This window comes from Emys orbicularis, chromosome 6, assembly GCF_028017835.1.
Source record: "Emys orbicularis isolate rEmyOrb1 chromosome 6, rEmyOrb1.hap1, whole genome shotgun sequence".
Classification (NCBI taxonomy): domain Eukaryota; kingdom Metazoa; phylum Chordata; order Testudines; family Emydidae; genus Emys; species Emys orbicularis.
Genome location: NC_088688.1, coordinates 18,172,138 through 18,200,046, shown reverse-complemented (window position 1 = coordinate 18,200,046; position 27,909 = coordinate 18,172,138). Strand labels below are relative to the sequence as shown.

General features: G+C 40.4%; 1 protein-coding gene across 1 annotated transcript in view; it reads right to left on the bottom strand.

The window, feature by feature from the left end:
• The window catches only part of DCC (DCC netrin 1 receptor), a 923,941-nt gene that overhangs the window by 108,459 nt on the left and 787,573 nt on the right, over positions 1-27,909 (bottom strand). Inside the window, exons 16-17 of the mRNA XM_065406266.1 lie at positions 6,064-6,159; positions 2,070-2,308 (exon numbers count right to left, since the gene is read on the bottom strand). Of these exons, the coding sequence (XP_065262338.1) occupies positions 2,070-2,308; positions 6,064-6,159 (335 nt within the window). The remainder of the gene's footprint in view (positions 1-2,069; positions 2,309-6,063; positions 6,160-27,909) is intronic.

Here is a 27,909-nt window from a genome sequence, read left to right as displayed (position 1 = left end):
CAAACCAACTAACAAACAAAAAGCCCAGACTCTTCATCCCCCAATTTAAATGGAAAAAAAGCAGATTTGGAGGCGGTCTTGAGTTCTGGATCAACTCTAATTTCCATACTTCTCCTTCCAGCTGGAATCAACATTAGTCAGCTCTTTTGTTGTCCGGTTCATTAAAAATAACCCTATATGATCATCCCACCTTAAGTTTTTCCATCAGGCTTGGTTGCCCATATAGTTACTTTATCTAGACCTAAGCCTTTGTTTCCAGCCTTGACCATTCCTAGGGTTCCCTCCTATATCTATGTGTCGTAATAAGTTAGTTTCTTCAATGAGTTCCATTTATCCATTTTAACAGTTTCCCAGCAAGGAACAGGTGATGACAGGGTGGGATGTCTCAGGCAAACATAGTTAACCTGTTAAACTCATTTTACATAAGTCTGGTCACCTGTCTGTACTGAGATGACACTAATAAAGCTATCTTTATATATTTTTTTGGCACCTGCAATTTTCCACTGGGCCTGCACGTGATGAACATACAGCGACAACGTGGGCAATTTCATAATTGTCTAAAGGTCCCAATAAATAATGTTGTGCTCTTTGGATCCTTGCTCTTACTATAGAAACTAAATTAATAAAACTATGGCTTGTTCTACTGTATTCCACATTTTACAGCTAAAAGACAACTGGCCTGATACTCCTCTCTCTTACATTAGTGTAAATCAAAAGCAGTGGTTACACCAGTGCAAAACTAGTGTAAGCAACAGGAAAATTAGGACCACTGAATGAAATTCTGGCAGATGTGTTATGGTCACTACTAGAAAAATCATGCCCAGTAGGGGGAGTGAGAAAAAAGAAGTTTCCACCATTATTTTGTCTCCTTTCAAAATCCACTGACACAGTGATACAGCTCAGTCTAAGAACAAGAACCAGATTTTGAAAGGTATTTAGGCGCCGAAAGATGGAGATAATTCTCTAGTGGGATTTTCAAATGCACCTACGTCCCTAATTCCATAAATATTTTTTAAAAATCCATCCCTAAATCCACATGTTTCTAATCACAATTTCATTTACTCACTAATGGCCCTGTGATCGTAATAGGAACAATCTGTACTAGAGAGTTATGTCTGGGGTGGTGACCAGTCACTTACTGGTGAACATATTTGCAGTGTATATGTGCAACTATTGGGAACAATTGCATGTTGATCAAGAATATAGCCCCATATAGGCAGAAAAGTTAACCAGTAATTATGACATGGCATGGCAGGAATGGTGAAGCATGTTCACCAGGAGTGATTTGGATATTATAAGATGCAGTATATGAATTGCAAAGAGTCCTGTGGCACCTTATAGACTAATAGACGTATTGGAGCATGAGCTTTCGTGGGTGAATACCCACTTCCAGATCCAGACTAACACGGCTACCCCTCTGATACTTGACAGTATATGAATTGACCATAGTATGTAAATTGATAGAGTTTATTTTTTCAGGTTAGTGATTGTCACTTTCTGTTCTGTACAACTGCCAAGCATTATTAAATATTAATTATTATTATTATTTTCTCTCCTATCCCAGATATATTTTATATTGTTTTGTTGGCATTAGTGTTTGAAAACATCTTTCATTTACAGGCAGTAGGATATTACAGGCTACTTCCAAATTGAGAAGTTTTCTGTTCACCTGCTGCTTTTTGAGTGTTTGTTGCTAATATAATAAAGCAGGGATTTCCAATGGTGTGGTTGATTTGAAATTGGCATCCCAGTTTCATTCTTGGGCATTATGCTGTCCAATCAATGACTTTCTAACTTACATATGATATGTAAAATTAAAGATCAGAATCTTCAACAATTAGATTTTTAGTGTGGCATTTTCAGGCCAATAAATACTCTTTTAAAAAAACTCCAAACTATATATATTTGTGACCCTATTAGATGCTTGCTATTCAGGACAAATCTCCCATTGACTATACTGGGAGTTTTTCCTGAGTGAAGTACAGAATAGGTAGATTCAGCTTATTGTCAAATAAAAGATGAACACAAGAAATCGCAGATCATCAATTCATATCCCTTTATAACTTCACCTTGTATTTAGCACTTGTAGAATAGCTGGTTCTCCAACGGACAGTGTAAAAGCGAACCTCAGTAGTCTTTTGATTCTTTGGGACAGAGTTGTCTGCCCAGCTGACTCTCACTGCATCATGGGTAAGTGCAACAGCCTGGACACCTACTGGTGGGAGCATGGGGGTGGAGATATCTGGGACTGAGGTAGGGAAATCATCAAGCAAAGGATAAAAATCAACTTCTAATGGATCAATGGGATCTGGGTCAAAAACCACCAAATGAGCATTCAAAAAAAAAATGAATAGCAGTTAAAACAAAAACAAAACAAAACAATCACCAGTGGATACACATCACAATGGGTTAAATGATGAGAGGGGAACAGGAGAAGAACAGAAAGAGAGGCATTAATTGAAAAATTTAATATATATATAATATTTCACTTACATTACTGTAAATAAAGCTAACTAGCAATTAATATTATTTTGCATGGCTTGTTCAAATACTTCAAATACTTCCAGGTGTGCTTTCTTTTCTTGGCTCCAAAATGAAGTTGAAATGCATTGTTTCTCTTTAAAATGATTTACTTTGCAATAAAAAAAATTGAAATACATAAAAGATACATTATTAAAAACATGTACAAAATAGTGTCATTTTAAAAGACACTCTGATGTGTGTAGGAGTTACCTATGCTTTTCTCTCTCTCTCTCTCCCTCTCGCTGCAGCTTCTTTTGTTCTTTTAATGCTATTCAAAGGAGCACTTCTACATCTGCTTAAATATTTGTCAGGCAAAAGAGAACATAATTTTAATGCTAAGATGGAGGTCCACATTTGTTGATTTAATAATGCCAGCATGATAAATGTGTGCATCCAGGAATGGATATGTGGACTGTTGTTTTCATCTCTGAGCCTGTTTCCTCGAGACATAAGCACACTTCTTTTATGCATTTGGTGATCATGCTGCCTTCAGACAGATCAATAGACTGAACATAATGGTATGCAGTGGTAGGTGAAGTTAGCACAACACACAGAGGCAATCTGTGGTAGGTTTTATTACACAAAAAAGTTTGCTTCCATTTCCAAGAATGCAGTTCCATATTGGAAAGCCATACTCGGCAGTTAGCCAATGCTATCTAGAACATCATGAGCCTGATTCTCTTCTCACTTCATTGTAATTGAATTGACTTCAACAGAATTAACCCTGACTTACAACAACGTGATAGAAGAATTGGATTGCACGTGGTCAGAGCAGAGTCATTATGTTAAAATGTTACCTTTTAAAATATATATATATATATATATTTGCAATTTAAAATCAAGATTATGATTTTACCAACCAAAAATTTCAGGCTGCAGTAATTATGACACAGTACACACAACCATATTTTTTGCAAAATAACAGACTATGTAATTAATCAAAGCACAAATTAATCTGACATTTCCCGATTGATACTACTTCAGTTTGTCAGCTCTATATGTATTTCAAACTGCTGACACTCTTTGATCACATTTTTTTTTTTTTTGTAATTTTGTAATTAATTATTTAGGACTTCAGGAGGCCACAGACTTTGGAATAAAAAATACAGGAGAAAAGCATGTTTAAAATTTATGATGAGCAACTAGATGAACCCTTTAATGCTGTTGTTGTTGCTGCTTCATTCATCATCAGCTTCTTTAGAAGCTTGAACATAGATGCTTGGAGAAATAGAGCAATCTGGTTGTTCACCTACAGATCCAAAATGAATTTGGACATTCTGCATAGCAGGTTGGGTTGAAACTTCTTTGCCTATTCACAAAGAATATTGCTACTCTTAAGATTTCAATTCCCAGTTCTAAACTGAAATTTTCAAGGAGATTTGTCTACAAGCTGTGAAATAATGAACACTTTTCATTTTTGTTTCTTTTTTGCTTACATAGTTAATGCTGTAAGGTAATATACATTTGGTATTTTGGCAAATAAAACACTGCATCTTTCTTCTTTCCCCATAGTGACATACTGAATTCTGAAGATCTGTTGTACAGAGGATTATGAAGAAAGACTAGGTCTAGCAAAATAAATGATTAGATTCAATCAATCAAGATAATTCAGTTCTTGAAACATGCCATCACTTAGCTGAGAAACAGTGGAATTTCTATAATCCTTTGGTGTCTGAAAATAGGTCCCTAAACACTTCCTCCACTTTTCAAAACAGAGTTATTTGCTGCTGTTCATGTTCGGACATCTGTCATTTAGATATTGCATACCTTTGATAAAAAAGTTTCTGCTTCCTTTAATTCTTATTTTGCTTGTCACATCATTTGAGATTATATGTTATACACACACAAATTTCTATATCTGTCTCTATATATACAATTCTTATGCACTGAAATAAATACAATAGTTAAATTTTCTTTTTCACTCAGGGCAAGTCAGTTCAACAACCACTCAGGGAGTTCAACTAAAATGTTTCTCACTTTGCTGAAGGTAGTTTTTGAAATGCTCTTCCATGAATAACCCAATGGTACTGACTCATTTCAGAAGCCACATCCAGAAGGGTAAGAGATTAGATAGGAAGCTCCTTGTTAGAGCTGCTCTTAGAAGTAAAAGAGAAACTGCAAAGTGGCATACAGTACTTGTATAGAGTCCTTGGTCAAGTCACCAAAGTAGAACCCAAGCTTGACATACCTTTTTCACATCAGGATAACATTTCATTTCTGAGAGGTCACATACATACATAAAAAAAAATTCCCCACAGGCTACACATAGATAATTCTTGATCTAGCATCAACACGGGACAAAAGGTAAAAACAAAAACAAAAAAAACAAAACAAAACATGGATTTTTAACCAAGTTCATCAAATAAAGATTTCAAAAGACACATACATAATCTCACGTGCCTAGCAGGAAGAACTGACCCTTGTAGATACCACATCAGAAGTGATATTAACAATGTTGAAGCCACATGCTCACTGCTATGTATTACATCTGGATATGGTTTCTCACAGTTGCCTTTGCTTTTACACTGAATGTTTCTCCCCACCTTTGGGACTTTCCAAGATTTCTTAGGGGAATACTTCACAAACACATATGGACAATGGATGGTTTTCCATTTGGAGCCAGAGTGCTGCCATTTGATTTAATTATCCTTAATGGTTCACCCTAGTCAGTCTGTCTGTTAATGGTCCTTTTGCTCTCAGTGACATAAGCTTCCTTCCTTTGAGGAAGTTCTTAACATGGTGGGTGAAACACAAGGAAAAACTACCAAATGATGGTGTTACTCCAGAGGAAAATCATTTTTGTTTTTGTATTTATTCTTTTTGTTATCAGCTCTCTGCAGTCTCACCCACTCATCCCAAAACCCTATACATGCACAAAGGTCCGATTTGACCAACAGAACCCTAAACTTAGTGGAACCCTGTTTTTTGTACCAAGAATACATCTATGACAAAAAATGTTGCATGGTAAGTGAGTAGCCTGATTAATACTGGGTATTCTGTTTTGTGTGAGTTTATATCATCATTAATTGTTTGCAATACTTTCCTTCATCTTATCTGAGACCTGGCTATCTGACCCTATCTATGTCTGTGACTGTTCTTGGCTTTAATTAATTAATTTCAACTTAGCAAAAATTATAAGAGATACAGAAAATAATTAAATTCTGTGCTTGATTTGTGACAGCAGCCACAATTTTAACCTGATCTTCAGATATTCAAATTGCTCTGGGATTCATGCTGCTCCCAAGCCAACTCAATCAAACTACTAACGGATGTGCAAGCATTACATTATTTTATATCAGCTAATGAAAATTTACTGCTGTAAAATATATTTCAGGAAAGTGTAATTAATTCATTATCTTATAGCCATGTAGTTCAACCATTTAAAATGGGGTGGAAAAAATAATCTGATTTATTTTAGCAGAAACTTGGATGTTGAAGAGCTTTTTCTTTATTGGCTTCCCAAAACAGTTTGCCTAATATGTACGTAAGGCTAATGATAACTCATATGGAACAAAATAAGAATCAACATTTCCAACTCACCTGTCAATGATCTAGTGGTGGCACTTTCATAGAGAGGGACTCCTTCACCCACGTTGTTAAAGGCTTTTAAAGAAATTACATAATGGGAACTTGGCTCTGCAGGCAAAAACAAACAAGGCAAAACACACATTGTTAAAATCAATGCTCTGAATCAGACTGGATTAGCATTTTCATGAAAAATAAATAAAATATGTTAAGTGAGCGCTTGTGCAAACTAAACCAACGGCTAGTAGAGCTGCTTAGAAAGCGGTCACGTTTTTGCTTTCATTCCATTCAGGCTTCTAATTTAGGGCCAACCTTATAGTCCTTTCTCAGTCTTTAATCAAAGTTCCCATTTAAGTCAATGAATGTTTTGCCTGAGTAAGGACTGCAAGCTCAGCCTTTTCTTCTATAAGAAGTAACTACTGACGCACAACTCTGCATGGAGATTCATTCAGGAGTTCACACTCCCCCTGCATGTTGTATGGGGTCTTGCTTCGTGTCACTGTGCAGCATGGATTAAGCGGTACATCAGGAATTGGATCCACTGGCCCCTATATGGAAGGAAAGTTGTCAGTACAGATGCTATGGTTGCCATTCCATTTCAATAACTGGAAACATTCCTTTTCCCCAATTCCTGATGAGGTCCCCAGCTCACCACCCAGGTACTCAGGCTGGGTATTTGGAGAAGGATTTGAGGCCAAGATTTTAAGATCACTAACTATATATCTGATTTGTTTTTTGCATGTCAGTGCATTTTAAATGCCCTCTCCCTCCTCCCCCCCCCCCCACCTTTTTGCTGGAGATTTTGTTCTGAACCAAAATTCGAACAACTCACAAACCATTATAATTGCTATCTTGCTGATGAGGAGTATATCTCACTCCTTAACTCCTTTGTGACAGAAAATACATTGGTAATAGCTATTTTACTACTGTTGATCTTACTAATATTGAGAATTTATCAAGCCTTGAGCTATATGAATAATGCTGGCATCCTGACTTGAAGCTCAGCCATTGTATATCACTCTGGTGTGCAGTTAGAGATTTATAATTTACTAACTGTTGTACTAATGAAGACCACTAATCATCCAGGGATATACATCCAAAGCTATCCAGCTATTCTGGCTATGCTGTAAATGTGTGGGATGTGAAGGACAGAAATACTGACAAACAAGAATTAACTTTTGGCAACATGAATATTCTTGGATACCATTATGTGTCATAGATTGCAATAGGAATATTCTAAATATATCCCCGAAAGAAAAGAAAGTAAACAGAGTAGGTCAGTTTCGTAATGCTTTTTGCTACTGTTTTCAGAAGAAAATAAAACATTCTCCTGCATGTTCCCATGTTATATCTTGAGGGCCACATTTTCTTCAGTAGGGAAGTTGGTTGTTATTGTATTGATGTAAATTTTAACCAAGAATGCTGCATGCTCACATATGGACCAAACATAGGGAACCACTTTCTTGAGATTCTTTATTTTGCAGAAACCAATGCTTTAAGTGAGAAGACATGAATTAATGTTACGTTACAAAGGAATTGCTGTGGAATTACATACTTTATCCACATTAATATTAAATGAGTTAGGAATGATAAATGTTATTATACTAAATACTGAATGAAATAACAATAATTAACAATGTATTGTATAGTGTTGCTAGTACCCCTGAATTTTGTAATTAATATTATGTTGAGCAGAAACTGTGACTATTTGTTTAATATTCAGGTAGATACCCTGTTCATTTCCAAAAAGAGCTAAATTTTTAAAACTGGCTAATGAATGACTGGAGCATTATCCATTAATAATGCTCTACACTAAGTGTTCCATGGTTATTACTTCAATTGGTATTCACTGTAATATAATTCGTCATGATGAAATTATTTAATATTCATGGAGACATAATATAAAAATACATGTGATTTCCACGATGCACTAGCTTATTATCTTAGATTTCTAATCTTTAGGGGTACCTGACTTTGTTAATCTTTAGGTTCCATATGAAGATATAGTAGTTGTTATAATAAAAAAAAATTGCCTGATATTCTGCAACTTTTACAGTACGATTCTACAAGTTATTCTCTGAAAAGAAACATACCATGTGATCTACATGTCTAATCAAAACACATCTTGAACTTCCAATATTGACTACTTGAAATTAATTGCTCACAAATAATCTACTGACCAAAAATTATTCCTAGGAATTATTTGGAAAACAATTTCAAACAAATTCTTTGCAGAAAAATGTGATCTGTTCACAGAAAATCCACAAACAGAGGCTATATTCATCAAACACATTCTTCCTTACAACTGTCTATCGAGCTCTAAATGATTATCCACCATCCTTTATTTACACACACACACACACACACACACACACACAACTAATTTGGGTGAGGGTCTCATCAGGGCCGGCGCTTCCATTTAGGTGGCCTAGGCAGTCGCCTAGGGCGCCAGGATTTGGGGGGGGGGCCGGCATTTTGCTGCCCTCAGCGGCAATTCGGTGGCGGGGGGCTCCTTCCGTGCTCCGGGTCTTCGGCGGCAATTCTGGGACCCGCCGCCGAAGTGCCCCGAAGACCGGGAGCGCGGAAGGACCCCCCCGCTGCAGAATTGCCGACGACGACTGGGAGCGCGGAAGGACCCCTGCCTAGGGCGCCAAAAACCCTGGCGCCGCTCCTGGGTCTCATTAGCAAACGTGGATCACGTTTCAAGAGAACTTGGTTTGAAATTTGGGTGTGAAGGAAAGAATTATGGCTTTAAGTAACAAACAAGAAAAGTTCAGGTGTTTCAGTGAAGTCTGTTGCTAACTAGGGCAATAAGTAATAAACTAGATCTCATTTAAAAATATAAAAAAATAAATAAAAAATAACATTAATAATAGGTTTTCATCCTCTCTTTTGAGTTTACGCCCAGATGCATTCATCAGTCATATCCTTTCTTAGCCTTCATTTTGCTATGCTAAACAAGCCTAGCTCGTTTAATCTCTATTCATAAAATAGGATCTGCATTCCCCTGTTCATCCTAGTAACTCTTCTCTGCAACTATTCCAGTTTGAATGTATCTTTCTTGGTCATAGGGTGACCAGAAATGTCTTCCAAATGAAGTCTTACCAGTGCCTCTTTTGATGTATTAATTTATCTCTACTAGAAATAACTTGCCTGATAAACCCTAGGATGACAAGGTGGGTGAAGTAATTTCTTTTATTGGACCAACTTCTGTGGGTGAAAGAGACAAGCTTTTAAGCTACTCAGAGCTCTTTAGTTCTGACCTGCAATGAAAATTAATACATTGTACAAGGTCTGACCTGAAGAAGTTAGCTCAAAAGCTCTATGTAGCTCAAAAACTTGTCTCTCTCACCCACAGAAGTCGGTCCAATAAAAGATATTACCTCACTCACCTTGTCTCTCTAATACCCTGGGACCAACACAGCTACAAAACATGGCAAACATCCTAGGATCACATTTGATTTTTTGTTACAGCCACATTACAATGGTGGCTCATAGTCATCCTGTGACTGACCAAAATACCAGGGTCTCTTTATTCCTCTTTCACTTTCAAGCAGTTTATAGCAGAAACTCTTATTATTAGACCCTAATGCTGTGGTATTTGAGCTCAATATCAGAGCTACATCCTAGTCTGAATCTAGGAAACACTGCTGTAAAGTCAAATACTGTTGCATGGCTAAATGTTGCCTTTTAAATTGCACCCACTGTATTACTTATGGGGCCACTCTGGAGTTGCGTTTTTTATTTCTGCATTTAGTTTGGTTTTAAAATATAAACATTTAAAATGAGACTTGGCACCTTTGACACTTAAAAATACAATCCAATCAAGTCAAAAACACCAGTGTCAAAACAGCAACCATCGTACAAGAAGCCAAAAACAATTTTTCCCCACCTCAGTTCCCACAAAACCCTAATCTCCCAATTCAAATCTACTCCCAATGTCCCCTCCTACCCAACATGTCAACTTTTCCCAAATGCTTACCCAATACATGTGCTTTGAAGAGTGCCCTTAAACGCAATACTTTTGGGATATTTCAGACTAAAGATGGAGTCTCTCCTTACCCTGAAAAATGTGTCCATTTTACTGTTATGTGAGATGCATTTTACTGTTACCTTCCAACTATATGTCTCTCTTTTGTTGTGTCTTGTCAGAAACAGGGTCATAAGCTCTTTGTGGACTAGAAGATATTAATGTAATACAACGAATAAATAATAATATAAGTGAATTACAAGCGAAGAGCCCCCACAATGAATGCCCTGCCAACAACTCCTTCTCTCCTATACCAAGGGAGTTCTAACTCCAGTAACTGCACCAATCTCAACTGTGGCAGTAAGGCACCAGGAGAATGGGGGTCTATCAGATAGGCAAGTCACAAGTCATTATGAACTTTACACATCAAACCCACAACCTTGAACTCTGCCTGAGGAGTATTGGTGTAATGTGCTCTTGACAAGATAGCCTGCTTAACAAGTAGGCTGCCACCTCCTTCTCTAGCTTCTTATACCAAGTTGGTTTAAGATGTACTCCTGTGTAGCACTTGTTACAATGTTCTACTCTTGGGAAGACAAAGGCCTGGAGGATTGTAGTGAGGTCTGCAGAAAGGGCGGGTAATCTCCAGACCAGATGCAGCTAAAACAAAGCCATCTTGGTCGTGGCTGCCGTATGACTGTCTAACAAGAAATAGGATTCTAACAAGGCATCCGAACTGCAAAAGTGATGAGTTGAGGGGGGCTGCCCAGATGATACTTAGGAGCTGCTTGAGGGAAATTTGAAGCTGTGCCCCTGACATAATGTCCTTAGACCCCCTCACTCGTGAAGGATTGCTGTAGTGAGCTCTGCTTCACCACAACCACTTACAACTCCCCTCCCATCTTCCACCTCTTCTAAACCGAGAGTTGGGGTGGAGGTGCAAGTCCCAGCTGCACAGGAGGGAGTTCCCCTCCAGCTGAGGAAAGCTCTACTGGACAGTCACAGCAGAATTACGGCTCCTTTGAATCATTCAAGTGGCACAAAGGGGACATAACCTGAGAATCTGGCCCATTCTGTTTTCCATATCTTCCAGTTACCTATCTCAGCCTGCCAACATCACTTCTGTCTTCTCTGGATTTAACCTTATCTGCACCATTTGGATCCCATGAAATTGAGAGAGAGCTGAGTGTTGTCAGCACACTAAAAACACTTCAACCCAGGCCTCAGCCCTACTAACAACCCCATATATATATTGAACAGGAGGGGGGGGGTGATAAGGTGGAATCCTACATGAATGAGCCCTTAGGGCAGAAAACCAATCACCTAAAATTATTTCAGAGAGAAATGAAAAAGTCACCAAAAAGCAGTCCAATCTGCTCCTATTTGGATCTGTGAATCAATCTCATGCAACGACCAATAGTATCAACATATGTTGACAAATCTACTGACATCAGCATTACATATTGCCAGAAAGAGATCATTAAGCAATACAACAAGTGCCAAATGCAGGTTGAAAACCAGATTGACAAAAGCCATGGACGTCTGAGGCATTAAGAGATGTTCAGAGCCCAGGTTTGGAACAAAGGTTTCCCAGCACATGCAGCAACTCAGTAAGCTACACCATTGTAATTTGAGCAAAGATGTCTGAGTCACTGCCTACTTCAAGATTTTGCTCTGTGAGACAACTCTGTGTGTATCTGAAGAATGCTCTCTGTAAAATAAGGAGGAATTTCTTCATAATGGGAGGCACTCAGATCTGGCCCCAGAGAAAACTGCTAAGATATAGTCAGTTACCCTATGCACAATACATCTGCTCTTTGAGATTGATATGGTGAAGGCCATGCAGAGCTGGTCAAGCATGCCAAGGGAATTCACTGCACTACCTGTAGGAATATTGTAGTAGATGTGAATCTCTTGAGGGCTGGAAAGCCCAGGGAGGGATTCTGCCTTCTTGAAGTTCCCTCTGAGGCAGTGTGGGTGTGCACCATCACCAACACAAACATGTTGAACTTGACAAATTGGAGAATTGGTCTCATATCAATGAAATGAAATTCAAGAAAGACAACTGAAAGTACTACACTTAGGAGGGAAATATCAAATGCACAAATAGAAAATGGGGAATAACCGGCGAGACAGTGGGACAGCTGAAAAGGATCTTGAGATTATAGTGGATCACAAATTGAAAATGAGTCAACAGTGTGATACAGTTGTGAAACACGGTAATATAATTCTTGCATGTATTATCAAGAGTGTCGTATGTAGGATACGGGAGGTAACTGTCCCACTCTATTCTGCACTGGTGAGGCCTCAGTTGGGGTACTCTGTCCAGGTCTGGGCATCACACCTTAGAAAAAATGCAGACAAATTGGAGAGAGACCAGAGGAAAGCCACAAAAAATGATAAAACGTTTAGACAACCTAATCTGTGAGAAAAGGTTAAAAAATCTGGGTATTTTAGTCTTGAGAAAAGAGGGAGGACCAAATAACAGACTTCAAATATGTTAAGGGATGTAAAGCATACTGTGATCAATTCTTCTCCGTGTCTACTGAACGTAAGACAAGAAGTAATCAGCTTATTCTGCAGCTATGGAGAATTAGGTAAGATACTAGGCAAAACTTTGTAACAATAAGGAGAGTTAAGCACTGGAATAGGCTTCCAAGGGAGGTTATGAAATCCCTGTCATTGGAGGTTTTTAAGAACAGGTTGGACACACACCTGTCAGGGATTGTCCAGGCATACTTGATCCTGTCTCAGCACAGGGGGCGGTAGTAGACGACCTCTCAAGATCCCTTCAAGCCCTACATATCTATGATTCTATGTGCCTTAATGTCACAATAAAGCCCAGATTCAGCATATTTTCGCTGCCATTAGGTGCAGTGAGATTACAAAGAAACAGCAAGATTGATAAGCTCTCCATCTTGGACAATCTTATCCTTTCCCCTGTGAACAAGACTGAAAAGTAGACCTGAACCCAGTATAAGAAAATTATATCCTATTTAGAAACAATCTTTTAATCCTATTAGCAGTGTTTAATCATATTAGCTGTTCTCTTTATAAAATACTGTATTAGCATAGCATTAACAACGTGTCATGGTAATGTTCAAAGAAGTTAATTTCTTCTTACCAAAACTTCCCCTGTAGTTACAGATAGATAAAAGAATTTTTACTTGCTCCCTTTAACTTCTGCTATGCATTGTATAAAAGCCACCTTTCAGAAAGGGTTGCATTTCAGTGATGGATAAGATCAACACTTTAATATCAGTGGATAAAGTAGGCCAGGTGATTTGGAATGTTTGCTTGGTTGGCAAGGAACACTTAAGTGATAATTGTTATTATTAAGAATGTAATGGAAATACATGCCTTTTGAACACCTTTTCAGTAAATTAAAAGAACTACCAATATATTGGCCATTCTGTAATATACTAGAACTTGCATTTGTTTTTCATCTTTCTGTTAAATTGTACGTTGCATTATAGCAGGGAGGAAATTACTGTATTTAAAAAACGCGTTAGTACAATGCAATTTAAACTAGCCTTATAGAGCGCACTTCAAACATTTCTTCTGTCTGTCTATAAAATATGGATCTAGCTCTCCTATTTGTATAAATGAAAAACCAAGGGTTTGTGCACACAACTGGAAGAAATGGGAGCATCTATAAATAGTGAAGGTTGAAGTTCGGCTGCAGATGTGAAAATTCAGCCAATAATATTTTCCTAGCCCAAAAGGTTTAAACTTGGTGCCCAAATTCAACCAGCTAAATACTTAGACACCTAAGTAAATGGCCTGGTTTTTGAGATACTGAAGATATGAGCGTGTGAACTTCCTAAAAAAATCAGGTGGCTTTCGTTTAGGTTCCTAAATATAAACTCAGGCTCCTGAATTAGGCACCTAAATTTGAATGTTTTGGCCTATCAAAATATGATGGGCTGAACTTTCAAACCTGCTGTAGAAAATAAAGACTGCTCTGATGATTAAAACATTGGACTGGGATTCAGGACACCTGGGCTCCTAGCCTGGCTCTATCACAGACTTCCTGAGAGACTTCATCTTTCCATGCCTTAGTACCCTGTTTGTAAAATGGTATTAATCATTCTGCTCCCTTTTGTCTCCTATCTATGTAGCCTCTTTGCTGCCCAGCTCTTTATGTAGGGGCTGTCTCTCACTATATGTTTGTACAGGGCCCAGTTGTGCTAGGCACTGGTCTCAGTTGGATCATCCCAACACTATGGTAATACAAATAATAACAACATAATATATAAACTCTTGGTTATATTTAAAAAATAGTGTTTAAATTTAATGTATAATGGTGCCCAAGGATTGCAGTGTTACCATGCTGCTGCTGCCCAGGGATGCAGGGGGGTGGAGAGAGGTCCTGGCTCACCTGTGTTGCAGAAAGGCACAATCTTGTCCTCCATTTTTCATCCAATGTCAGTTATTAACCTAACCCACTAAAAATGTAATGGGGAGTGTTATAGGAGCAAATTCTGCAGTCTTTACTCAGGCAGGCCTCCTACTAACTTTCCTGGAAATTCGACTGGAGTTAGTACCACAGGATTTGGCCTCTTCTGTGACCTGTACAGTAACGTTTCATTTGAATGACTCCTTCGGCAGTCTGCTTCCCTGACTTCCAAAGGCAGTCAATGAATCATTACAAGAATTAGATGTATGCATATCCATAGGGTCAATGTGTCTCTTCAGGCAACAAACAATTCTAAGGCACTGAGGTAGTAACACTACTTTCAACTGGTGAGTTTCATGATATTTAAATGTTTCATTGTGATTGACTGTTAATTGTGCCACAATGTATTGGAGACAATTGTGTGTATATATAGATACATGTACTGCCTCTAGAAATATTTTGTTTCTAAAAAATTAGGGAGTTTGATTCTCATTATAAATTCTCTCTTCTCTGTTAAACAATCATCTGCATTATTTTAACGCGGTTCAGGAGATCCCATCAAGAGTAAATCCCATCTATACAGTAGCTTTTAAGATGTCATCTCATCATGCATTATACCTGCTCACTGATTTCTCTTGAGTCATGTCCTATGTGCATCATAACAAAGCGTACAGGCTTTCAAAGAATGACTGTAACTTGAACATGCTTAGAAATAGGTCTCCTCCCCTGTGGAGACATGAACCTTTACAACTCCCACAGTGCATTACAAGCTCAGTGCGTACTGTATAAGTTATAAAGCTAAACCAAGTTAAAAATAAATAAATGGCATATGTGTTTGGAATTTATGTTACAAACACAGCTGAAATCAGTAAAAGTTAAATAGTGTAGCAGAAACTAAAGCAAAAGACATATGGACAAATGAATTAAAAATGAATAACCATCATCTACAAGGCATTCTGGCTTCCTAATAAAATCCATTCACTGTGTGAGTAGTGTAAACTCGGTTTTGTGCAGGATTTCTTTGGGTACCTGCACAGAAAGTAATATTGAGACTTTTGGAACAGGAAAAGGCTGTTTGGCTTCACAGAAATGGTACTTCCATTCAGGGAAATGTAAATGTATGTACTTAGGATCTGTTTCACGGTGTTATTCTGCTCTGCATCGGTCTGCTGAGGCAAGGTGAGGTAGATGTAAGTCTAAGGCAGGGCACACCACTGAATCTGTGCCTTTGTAGAGATAACAAATCTTTGAGAAAATTCACTGTCACTGGATTATTACCATTTGGTAATAACTGTCATTTTGCCAATACGGATGAGTAAATATATGTAACAAATTATTCCTTTGTGATATTTGTATCATTTATGCAGGAAACTGGGCCTAAGGAGTTTATTCTTGGGCATTCCGTGCTGTAGCAAGGAATACTACTACTAAAATCTAGCTCTTATATAAATCTTTTCACCAATAGATATCAAAGTGCTTTACAAAGGAGGTAAATGTCATTCTTTCCATTTTACAGATGGGGAAATGAAGGCAAAGAGAGATGAGTGACTTTCTCAAGGTCACCTAGCAGCCTAATAGCAAAGGCAGGAATAGAACGCAGGTCTTCTGAATTTCTATCCAGAACACTAGCCACTAGGCTACATTGCAGCATTGCCCTGCTCTCTTGCTGTCCTGCTCAACTTTCATTGTCTTGCCCTTCTTTCACTCTCACTAGGACTCAAATCTTGCATTCCATGAGTGAGGAGGCAGACACAGCAACTTCTGCAGTATTGCGGTGCATGGGGGAGAGGGGCAAACTCTGGGAGTTCATGTGAGAAATATGGGTTTGAGGGAAAGCCTGTGTGTGCTGCAGTGTCCATCTTTGGTCTAGAGTCTGCCCATCCATTCAGAAAAAAAAGTAATAATGCTTGCTTTCTCCCACCTTTGTCTTTCTTGTCCATTTAGACTGCAAATTCTTCAAAGTGGGGCATATCCATTACTATGTGTGTGAACAGTGCCCAGCACAATGGGGCCCTGATTTCTATTGAGCCACTATTTCTGTAAAGACACTATTGTAATCATAATCACAACAACAAGAGTGGTAGCAGCTTGAGAGGTGCTTTCTGTGAACTGATATTTGGGCAGACAGGGAGCAAGGCAGAACTAATGGATCTGCAACTGTTTGAGGATTCATTGTCTCTTGCCCATGCCATGGAGCAAGAGTGCCAGATTTCCAAAGCCCACTCCTGCCCTGAGACTGTGGCAGTAGAGAGGCTCTGCTGTTATGCCAGGATCTGGTGTGGGAAGATTCCTCTTCTGCGGAATATCCCGCCCCAAGCCTCGTTACACAGGTTGGTGAAATTCACCCCGCCTGAGGACCAGGACAAAGCCTCTACACCACTCAAGACCGGGACTAAAGCAGCACATAGATCTTGTGTTGACCCTCTGCCCCAGAGCGAGGCCTGGTCTATACCTAAAACAGGATGACCTAGCTACATCACCCAGGGGTGTGAAAAAGTCACACCCCTGAGAGATGTAGTTAAGCCCACCTAAGCCCTAGTGTAGATGCTGCTAGGTCTCTGCACTGAAACCAGGATCTGTAGCCACAATACAGGGAGAAGGAAGGAAAATCAGTCTGTGTAATGTTTGGCGCGATGAACCATTTTGCAGTCATTTCTCAAAGGAAGGAAATAGAATGAACAGTCCCTGGAGTTTTGAAATGCTTTTTCTTGTTGGTGCTGTGCTTTAATTTGATCTTTGAGGGAGGCAGGGGAGCTGCATAAAACATAACATGTTTTTGTTTGATTTCTACTGTTCCATTTTGTTTTAAAAACATGTAAAGGGAAGAGAAAACCCTAAACCTATAATAAAAAAAGCACTTTTGTTTCCTTTCATGTCTTTGTTGGAATCCACAACTGTCATCTGCAGAGATTAAACAAAATGAAGAGCTCTCTCGCTCTCTCGCTCTCTCTTTGCAGCAAACCAAAATAATTATTTGCTTCATTTATGTATGAGGGTCAAATTTAATCTAATCTATAGTTAAAAGGAAGGTGAATTCAATGAAGTCCTTGATGTTCCTTATGCTACGTTCATTAAAATATAACTTCAGATCTCAAGTGCTTCATCTGCATTTCTCCTTGTTTGTATTTGTCGATATTCTCTTTGCTTTCATTCTGTGAGCAATGAAGCAATCTCCAATGTTTAATGTTTGATAGACTCAGAACTATAGTGCACTACTATAAGGGTGCATGGTAGCTGCAGGAGGCATGATGCTGCAGAGATAGTTAGGCATCCCATGTGCCTCAGAAAGGGTCTCTGAACTAGCTCCACATAGGCCAGCACTGAGGCATGTGATGGGGAGAATGCTATGGGCTCCAGGTTTACTTTGAACCAGTGGCTTCAACACGCTCTGTGAGCAGGTTGGCATGGGTACAACTGCTCTTGCTACCATGAGCCTTAGGCTGGTTAGGAAGTGGATTTTACCTCACCAACTTAGATGCATTTATCCTGCCCGGAACCTGACTACTCAAGTTCTACTGGTGAGAAGCAGATTTCAGCCAAAATTAATACAATGTAAAATATAATGTAGTGTTGCAACACATTGAAAAGCCACTAAATCAAATTTAACACATCCCAAAATGTTCTTGTACTGTTCTCATCACATATGAGAGATGATTAATGTGAAGAAATCTGAAATAATTCTAATGAACTTTTCACCATTTTTATACTCTTGTTGCTCTCGCTACTTCATTCAGTGTAGGAAACAAAAACTATCTAGTAAGTTTCATTTTGGTTTTTCTAGTCAATTTCACCTTCCTGCTCCTCACAGTTATTGCAAGGCTGCAACATTTGGTTTGCAAGCACTGTAAGAGAACTAATTCCATTTAACATTCATTTAAGGAGTGAAGCTCTGTTTATACATAACCACTAGTTGGTAGTCTTAACAGGGTATATTACCCCTGGGGAAATTCTGTGCTACTGCATATGCGCAGAATTCATGTCCCCCAGCAGACTTTATTTCCTCTGCAAAAAATACATTCTGCCAGAGAGGCACTAGAGTTCTGCGTTTCACCCATCAGGGGCTGCTGTGGTGCCAGAACAGAGGACAGCTGCTCACCAACTGGAACAGCTGATAGGGAGAGAGCAGAGGCTGCATTCCTCAAAGCGTCCTGTCTGCAGGGCCAGAAGAAGAGGCACATATGGGGGGGGAGAGGGACAGACAGAGTGGGGCACATGAGGCTGCTGGGGGATCACAGACTGGGGTTCAGTGGAGGGGGACAGACTGGTTCAGAGGCTGAATGGGAGTGGGGTGCAGGGCCACATGGCGATGGGGGGAGTGGGTGCATGGGGACAGGAGTACAGGGACACATGGAGGCAGGGGAAGGAAGGGTACATGGACACATAGGAGTGGGGCAGAGGTGCCTGACTGAATGAGAGAGGCTAGGGGTCATCCAGGGTCTGCATGGGGGAGGCTCCCCAACTCCCTAACTATCTCCCCCCCAAAAAATGTTCCATACTTCTCCCACCCACACTCAGAAAGCCTCCAGCTTCACTCTCAGTCTCCTTCCCAGCAATTACTTCCCTTTCCCTCAGCTCCTCCATTACCCCTGACTCCCCCAAGCCTTTGCACTACTTCTGAGGAGTGCAGAAAATGTGTTTCTGTATTGTAGTTTAAATTAATTATTACTCAAGTTCTGTATTAATATGCCTAGTAAGGAATCTCTTTGTCAGGGGGCGGGGGGGGGGGGGGGAGTGGAGAACATTTCCTGAATCTTTTTCATTGTCTGTATTGTTATAGACATATTGTTGACAGGCATTTTGAAATAAATTACCAAATTAATTGAAACTGGCATGATTATATTGTGTTATTTTAACAAATAAAATATGCCCAGAATTCTGCAGAATTTTAAAATATTGTGTGCAGATTATTATTATTATTTTTTTTTTTTGGTGCAGAATTCCTTCAGGAGTGGTATATGAAGAGCATAGAACTACAGTGTGTAAGTGCGGTTAAAACGTTTCTCTGTGTGAGCTTTATTTGTAGTACTGATGCTTATTATTTATAGTTGAACCCTTATTTTCCAAACTATTGGTTAACAAAAGGTTGGTTACATCCCCTAGGCTTACACTGTGGAGTTCATTATTTCCATATATGGGCAGCTTCAGTCCCACAGTGCCATTAAGCTCTATAGGACTTAAGTAAACCAAAAACTTCCATATAGCTGCTCTACTCCACAGCAATGGAGTCCCTCTTCCATCTATCCTCCTAAAAGCAACACAGGAGCTTAGTTTTGACCCTGCAAAGTTTAGGAGCTCCACATAACTGAAACTCTCACTTTTATGAAGTGTTCAAATAGCCTTGAGAAAATTTTAAAATCAGGATTTACCTGTAGATAGTGCCAACAATGTACAAGGTATTTTATAGGGAAGAATGAAGTCAAAAATAGAAGTCCTTATATGAGGAGTTAAATCAGAAAAAACAAATACTTTAAGAAGTCCTTATCTGGATTATGTACGATGGCTGTGTTTTAGGAGATTCAGTTCCAGGGGTGGTGAAAAAGCAGCAAAGGTCTATATTAAAAGAAGAAGAATATTTCAAGATGTGTACTCCTGTTTCCCAAAGAAACCCTTTCATGTGCTTGTAGATGAACTCCGACAGTGCCATCACATTCAAGGAGATCAATTTGATTTCTTTCTTAGGTCAGATTAAGATGTTTAGACATAAAGGTCCATATTTTTAAAAGGTATTTAGCCATTGCTGCACTCACAGTTGCAGCATCTAAGTCTCATTTTCAAAAGTGATTTAGGTACTTAAGAGCCTTTGAGATTTTGGTTCCTAAATTATGTTTTCTTCTTCTGTTCATAAACAGGTAAAAAGGGAAAGGTGTACTTTAAACAATGAAATTCCCCTTCCTTTAATTTACTGAAATTCAATACTATGTTCATCTGATATTTAACTAGTAAGGGTTTTTTCAACAGTTAAATAGTAACAGGTAGTTTTATATAGTACTCCTCACACATAGATCTCAGGGTATTTTACAAAGAAAAGGAAACATCATTATCAGGGAAACTGAGGCCGAGAGAGTTGAAGTATCTTGCCCGAAAGTCACATAGCAGGTCAGTTGCAGAACTGAGACTAGAACCCATATCACCTGGCTCCCAATCTAGTACCCTATCCTTTGGCACACATTGCCTGCCTTTTCATATGCTCACCAAAGTATTGTTTAATATTGTTTATTTGCTCTCTCACATATGTTATTAACAAAGAAATGAAGCTTTAAAGATCAGAAAATGTTTCATTCAGATTATCATAGCGAATCAGTTGTTCCAGTGCCCGACTTATTCATTTTTCACTTACTCAAAAGTTTTTGTTGACAGTTGCACATTTAGTAAACTCTAGTATGCTTCTTTCCTGTTCTTTTCAACTTTTGATTTCATGAGTAAGTTTTAACAAAAAGCTCCATGGATGTGAACCCAGTCATCTCATTACAAGGTTTAATGCCTTTTGAGTTGGATCAGTACAGAAATCATTATAACTTATGCGTAAAAGATTAGAATGGGCATGTGTGAAAGTTCCAGTATTGAGCATTAGTTAAAACATCCATTAATCAGGCAATAACCTTGCTATTTATAATCATAAGGGGGGGGGGAAGAGAGCACACTGCAAATGGGCCTTCTCGTTAGAATTATTCATTTGGGAATCAGTCAACCACTGATTCCTTTGACACAGAAGAGGTTGCATGAGAGCAGTGGATGATTGCACCTGAAATTTATGAGACTGACACAAATATCTTTCAAACACCGCAAAAGAAAACATAACAAATTCTTCACTGACAAAGCTGAAGTCATTCCAGATTTTTATATTCTGACATGCCCAAGAAGAGTATCTCCCAGGCAGTATGACCACTTTCTCATGAGATTAATCACTCTGTTTAATTTATTCTGACTTTCAGGTGTTAGTACCATCCAATCATATTCAAAATAATCACTACAAGAAAGAAAGCCCCAAACAGTTATTAAGAGAAAATGAGTGCTGGCCTTTATGCTTTTGAAGTAATTTATTCAATATTCAAGCTGTACTACTTGGACAACTTCTGGAGCAGCAGCAGTTGAAGGCTGATTAGGTAATTAAGAAGGCTTCTGGGATCCTAAAAGTCCATGAAAACCTGAGATGAGGTGCAGGTAGACAGATTAAGATGAGAGAAAAAGAAGAATTTAAGGTATGATGTTTTGTTTGGGAGATTGCATGTTATGAAGGAACCACTTATTTTGGTGTGATATTGCCAGTCATTGAGAGAAATAAAGTAATGTACTTATTGGACCTGCTAAAATAACCTATTCCGGGAGATTGCGGGTTTTGGCTCCATCTAATGGATAGCCCATTAAGAGGTTGATGAGTTTTCTACTGCTTCCAGCTGGTGGATTTAGGGCCAGATTTATAAAAGTATTCAGGCTGCTGATAGAAACCTAGTGGGATTTTGAAACGTATGTAGGCACCTACCTCCTGTTGAAATTGGCCTCTATCTGCATCGTGAACAGAAAGAGGAGGAGAACACTTACTGAGGAGATGCAGGATCCCCCCGCTTTTAAAGTTTCTAGCTATTTATTGGCTAGCTTGGGGAAGAAGGAAGCTGATTGGTTCCTCACCCTCCCTTTTTAAACCCTAGCCAGGGCCATATGGAGCCTCTTTTTGCTCTGTTCCAGCAGCCCCACCCTCTCTGTCCTGAACTGCTAGTTCAAAGCTGTGATTTGCAGATGTTGTGGATCTGCCCAATCACTGGTTTTGGAGTCAGGAAAGAATTTTTGATTCCCAGAAGGACCAGACTGGCAGATGCCTGGAGAATTTTTATGCCCTTCTCACAGCATCCTGGAGACACAGTTACGTTAAATAGGAACAGGATTTAATTATTGATAGTACTCGGTAAGGATGTTAGTTCATTGCAACTTGTGGCCAGAAGTAAACAACCTGGGATTTTACTGATGGGCCTTGTGCTCATGGGATAGGGATGGTCTTGTGGCCTTCGAGGGCCGAGGTCCCCCCCCTTTTAGTACCCTCTGCCCTGTCATGGAGTGAGTGGGTGGTAGAACTCAGAAGAGCAAGCTGAGTCCTAGGGGTAGGCTGCGGAGAGTCTACCCTGAGTTATGGGTTAGATGGTAGAAGCCCTGTAATCCCAGCACTTAAAATGCATGCTATGTGACAGGGTGGGTGACCCTCTCCCCTGTGTTTAAATTTAATAAAGTTGTGGCCTGCCACTTAAAATCCATCCCTGCAGCATCTACATCAATTTCTTTTGCTTACATTTCTAATAACGTTCAGCTCAGGTACTTGCTGATTGCCACTGCCCTACCTGACCATCACTAGATTTAGGGTTACAAGATATTGGACCTTAAGCCTTTAGCTAGTGCACTACTGAATATATTGCCCATTCTGCATCTTGGACCAGGCTAATTGGTGGAACCTTCACACTAGAGGTGAAAAATGCTCAGGAATAAATTCTGACAGGCTGGTTCCTTTTTATTTTTTTTAAATAGCAGGTGATGGAGCTACCTAAAAATTTAACATGTCAGAATTAGTGAGCAGAGTGTAGGTGAGGCACTCAAAGGTGCGTGACAAATCTAATAACAAACTTGGCTCAACCATGCATTACAAATATTATGTTACCACATATTTGTACACCCTGTACATATCTATATAATGATTGCCACTGTCTGTCACTCTGAAGTTTAACTTCATGTTTGGATTTAGAGCAGAGAGAGGTTCCTGGGGCAAGAAGTAAGGAAGTGGGGAACTGGGGAAGTGGTACTGCTGGGTCCAAACAACTGGGAGGGAAGGTTGGTATGTTGTGGTTAGGGGATATGAGCCAAAGTTGTAACATGTAATGGGTCCAGTCCTATTCAACATATTCATAAATGATTTGAAAAAAGGGGTAAACAGTGAAGTGGCAAAATTTGCAGATGATACAAAACTACTCAAGATAGTTAAGTCCCAGGCAGAATGCAAAGAGCTACACAAGGATCTCACAAAACTGGGTGACTGAGCAACAAAATGGCAGATGAAATTCAATGTTGACAAATGCAAAGTAATGCATGCTGGAAAATATAATCCCAACTATACATATAAAATTATGGGGTCTAAATTAGCTGTTACCACTCAAGAAAGAGATCTTGGAGTCATTGTGGATAGTTCTTTGAAAACATCCACTCAATGTGCAGCGGCAGTCAAAAAAGCAAACAGAATGCTGGGAATCATTAAAAAGGGCATAGATAATAAGATCATATTGCCTCTATATAAATCCATGGTATGCCCACATCTTGAAACATAAGCCAAAGGATGGAAAAAGGAAGTGTCATTATTCCTATTTTACAGATGTAAGTGCCTCATGACAGTAATTCACATGTACTAGGAGAATATGCAGTGCCTAGCTTAATAATAGCAAATTATAACATGCCCACAGGTTTATAGGTAAAAAAACAACAGTAAGTTATCCTCATGTTTACATTTTCATGTGCATCCCATTGTCCGTGTCTATCTTTTGACTGTAAGATCTTTGGGGCAAGAACTCTTTCTTGTTGTGTATGGTAGAGTGCCAAACACATAGATACTGTATGTTCTTGGAAAGAGGTTTACGTATGCACACATATACTTGTATTTATGCCCACATGTATGGTGTGCACAGAAGTGGTAGCAAAATTGCAAAGTCATGTGATAAACTACATTTATGTAGCATCTTTGACAGCTTCACTTGTACAAGAATATTAATGCATTCCACACACCATTTCTTCTACTCTTTGGTAGCCCTGCTTTATCTTATACCTTGTTATTCTATCCTAATCTATTCCACTCTGCTCTACTCAGATTCTTATGTTACCCTCATTACCACAGTATCTAAGCACCTTCCAACAGTACATTAATTTGTTGGTTACTTTTTCTGCTACAACCCCACTCCTCTACCAATTGATACTCATGCCCATTTGCATCAACTCTCAAATGTTTCACTTATGCCTCTACGTTGCCTCTGTAGTGGATCCTATTGGCCTGATTTTCAGACTGGCTGAGCACCTACAATTCCTATGGATTTTAATTGGAATTGCTGATGCTCAACCCCTCTGAAATCAGGCCACACGTGTCTTCCTGCTCCAGTCAGAATCCTTCTCTCACTCCCATTTCCAAGCTGTCTGCCATTCTCCCCTAAGATGTCCCTGCTGTCCCAGTTCATGAAGGCAATGCATTTTTCTTCATTTAAGAAGCTCATAAAAGCCATTTCCCTGAGGCCCTCAAAAGTGAGTTTATAATGTTATTTCTGTTAATTAAATTATCTCCAACCATGGATTTAGGTTGCTAGCTTTAGGTATCCAAGTTTCAAAGCATTTACCACAGACGTGAGTCAGCATGGATTTGTGCAAGGTAAATCATGTCAGGCAAATCTGATTGCTCATTAATGAACTAACCTATTGCTCTGGAATCCAAATTATACTTAATTCAATATTTAGCATATTTCAAAACAACACCCAGAGCATAAACAAACCAAACACACACTACAGTGCATTTCAATCACAGGGAGGTCAGATAAGTATTAAGTTTGAGCCCTTAAACAAAGGCCTAGATTCTCAGTTGCACCTGTTGTCCACTGGGTTCAGCTGAAATGGGAGGCCTGAAAGGAGATGGTTGAAGCTCTGCTATTCTGGGGCTGGATTTACAGTGGTCCCATCATAGATTAGAGCAGCTTTTGGGCTGCTCTAATCCACAGTGGCTGGCAATGGCCTATACTAGCTGGGGGCTCCTACACACCTAACAGGAGAAATCCTCTGTTGGGAAGATCCCTGGCCTTCCAGCTTATTTGCATCACCAGAATGATACAAAAGGGTCAAAATAAATAATAGGATCTGGCCTAAAGAAATAAAAAGAGGGTGACAGATGAAATATGTTATAAATAAATTACCCCTTTAAAAGTATAATTTAAGTGCTGATATTCATAATTTGGGACCTTGGGCCAAATTATGAGAAACGGCCCTTAAATTAAGCTCATATACATACATACAAATATACACTTGGTCATGAAGATTCTCTGTCTGATTTGAATGTGTAAATATGGGTGCTGAACAGACAGCCGTTCTGATGCTTTACTAGGTCCTGGACTTACAGAAAATGATTACTAGGTCACCATCTCCATATGCAGAATCCTCAAGTGCAGGATCATTCTCTGTTGCACACAAGACAGTACAGGATAGTTTGAAATGTGCCAAGAGATAGGGCTTTCCAACACTTCCACCGGGAGACATCTCTAATAGTTCTCATAGTCAGGAAGCTTTTTCCTGATATTCACCTATTTTCCCTTTTCTGAATTATATTTTATTACCCCCAGTTATGCGGTAACTTCCTTTCATTATGCAAAATAATTCCTTTTCCTCCACAAGTTGGGTGACCAGACGTCCCGATATTATCGGGACAGTCCCGATTTTAGGGGACTTGTCCCGCGTCCTGATCTTACATTGGTCGGGACGCCCTTTGTCCCGATATCGGGGACCGTCCGGACAGCAGCCGTGGCGCTGTCACTCACCGCTTCCTGGGGCAGCTCCCGGCACCCACCCGCCCGCTGGCAGGAGTGCCGCGTGCTGCAGGGGCGGGGCTTGTAGGCGCCGGGAGCGGGCAGAGAGCCCTCCCCCCCAACCCAACCTGACCCAACCTGCGACCATAGGAGCCAGAGGGACCAGCCTACCGGATGCTTCCCGGGACGGGAGCCACCCCAAGTGTGCACAGCCGGGACTCCCCACCTCACCCCCTGGCAGGTCCCTCTGGCTCTTAGGGTTGAGGGGCTCTGCGTGCTGCCGGCGCCTGCAAGCCCTGCTCCGTGGCTCCCATTGGCGCTTTTCCCGATGGGAGCCACGGAGTTCGCGCTTGTGGCGGACGCAGCACATGGAGAGCCTGGAGACTCCCCTCGCCGCTCTCATCCTAGGAGCCAGAGACCTCCCAGCAGGGCTGGTGAGTGCGGCCAGGGAAAGGGGCAGGGTGTGATGGAGGGAGTGTCTGGGAGGTGTGTGTGGGGCGCTGGGCTGTGAGGGTGTGGAGGGCGCTGGGCAGTGGAGAAGGTTTGTGTGTTTTGGGGTGCTAGACAGTGGGGGCCTGTTGGGGGGTGGTGGGCAGTGGGGGAGATCTGTGTGTGTCAGGGCACTGCGCAGTGCGGGTCTGTGTGGGGCATTGTGTAGTTGTGGTGGTGGGGCTGTGGGGAAGGGCACTGGGAGGGAGGAAGGAAGGGAGGGAGGGGAAATCTGTGTGTATTGGGAAACTAGCGAGTGGGGGGTTCTGTGTGGGGTGCTGGACAGCTGTGGTGGGGCTGTGGGCAGGGGGGCGCTGGGCGGGGTGTGTGTGCACAGCACTGTGCATTTGTGGTGGAAGGGTTGTAGGGGGGCTCTGGGCATAGTGGATCCAGGGGGCGCTTGGCAGGGGAGCTGTGTGGTGCAGCATGGGCCCACCCCCAACAGGAAGGGGGCTGGTAGCACAGGGCCAGGCGGACCAGTGTGCCTCTGGCTCCGGTCGGGGCTGTGCAACCTGTGTCTGTCTGTCTGTCTCCCCCCACACAGACACCCCTCCCTCCCGCTCACCCAATGAGTCCTGATATTTCACTCTTGCAATCTGATCACCCTGTCCACAAGGTTTCAACATTTAAGATACCTGTAGACTGTTACTGGTATCATGTTGCCCACTTATTTACTGCTTCGCTAAAATGCATAATTATCTCCTTCACTCTTGTCTTGTAAATCCTTCAACACATCTGGGCTACATGATCATTTTTGTTGTCTTTCTCCAATTTGTCAGTATCTCTTTGGTAACAAGGTGCCCAGAACTGAATGTGGTATTCCAGGTCCAGAGCTGAATAGGATCCCGCCTTACAATAAGGTAAGTACCTTTGACTTCTCAGCATCAGGCAGAAACATGGCCACAGAAAATGATTATCAAGGTCCCTTTCCCTCTCCAGTGATGTACATCTATGTAGATGGAGCTGAAAATAACCTGTAATTGCAACTACCATATTACACTGCAAAATTATGTCTAATGTTCTGCTTGCGATCACCCTTTGTCAGTATTACTAATTCAATAGGAGTCACGCTCTTGAGAATGTCTGGAGGACAGCATGAGCGTTTGTGGAACTGGGCAGGAGATGAAGGATGGGAGCAGGAGTCAGAACTGGGCAGTGAGTGGGTGAGAGGTGATGTACCAGCAGAGTGGGAATGCAACAGGTGCTGTGTTTGCGGAATGAGGAGTTGGAGACATCATTTGGGGCCCAGGAGGAGTGGAGCTGGGAGAAGGAGGGATGAAAGACAGTGGAGTATAGAGGAGATGGTCTGTGAATGCCAGGGTTGTTGAATGGGGTAGTAGAAATTTGTTCTTTGGAGCACAGAGGGAAGTCTGAAGTTTCACCATTTATTTAGGAATCAGATTTTTATGATCATATTATGTATTGACAATAACAGAATACATACGCACTTAATATGTATGGGTTGTGGAACATTTTAC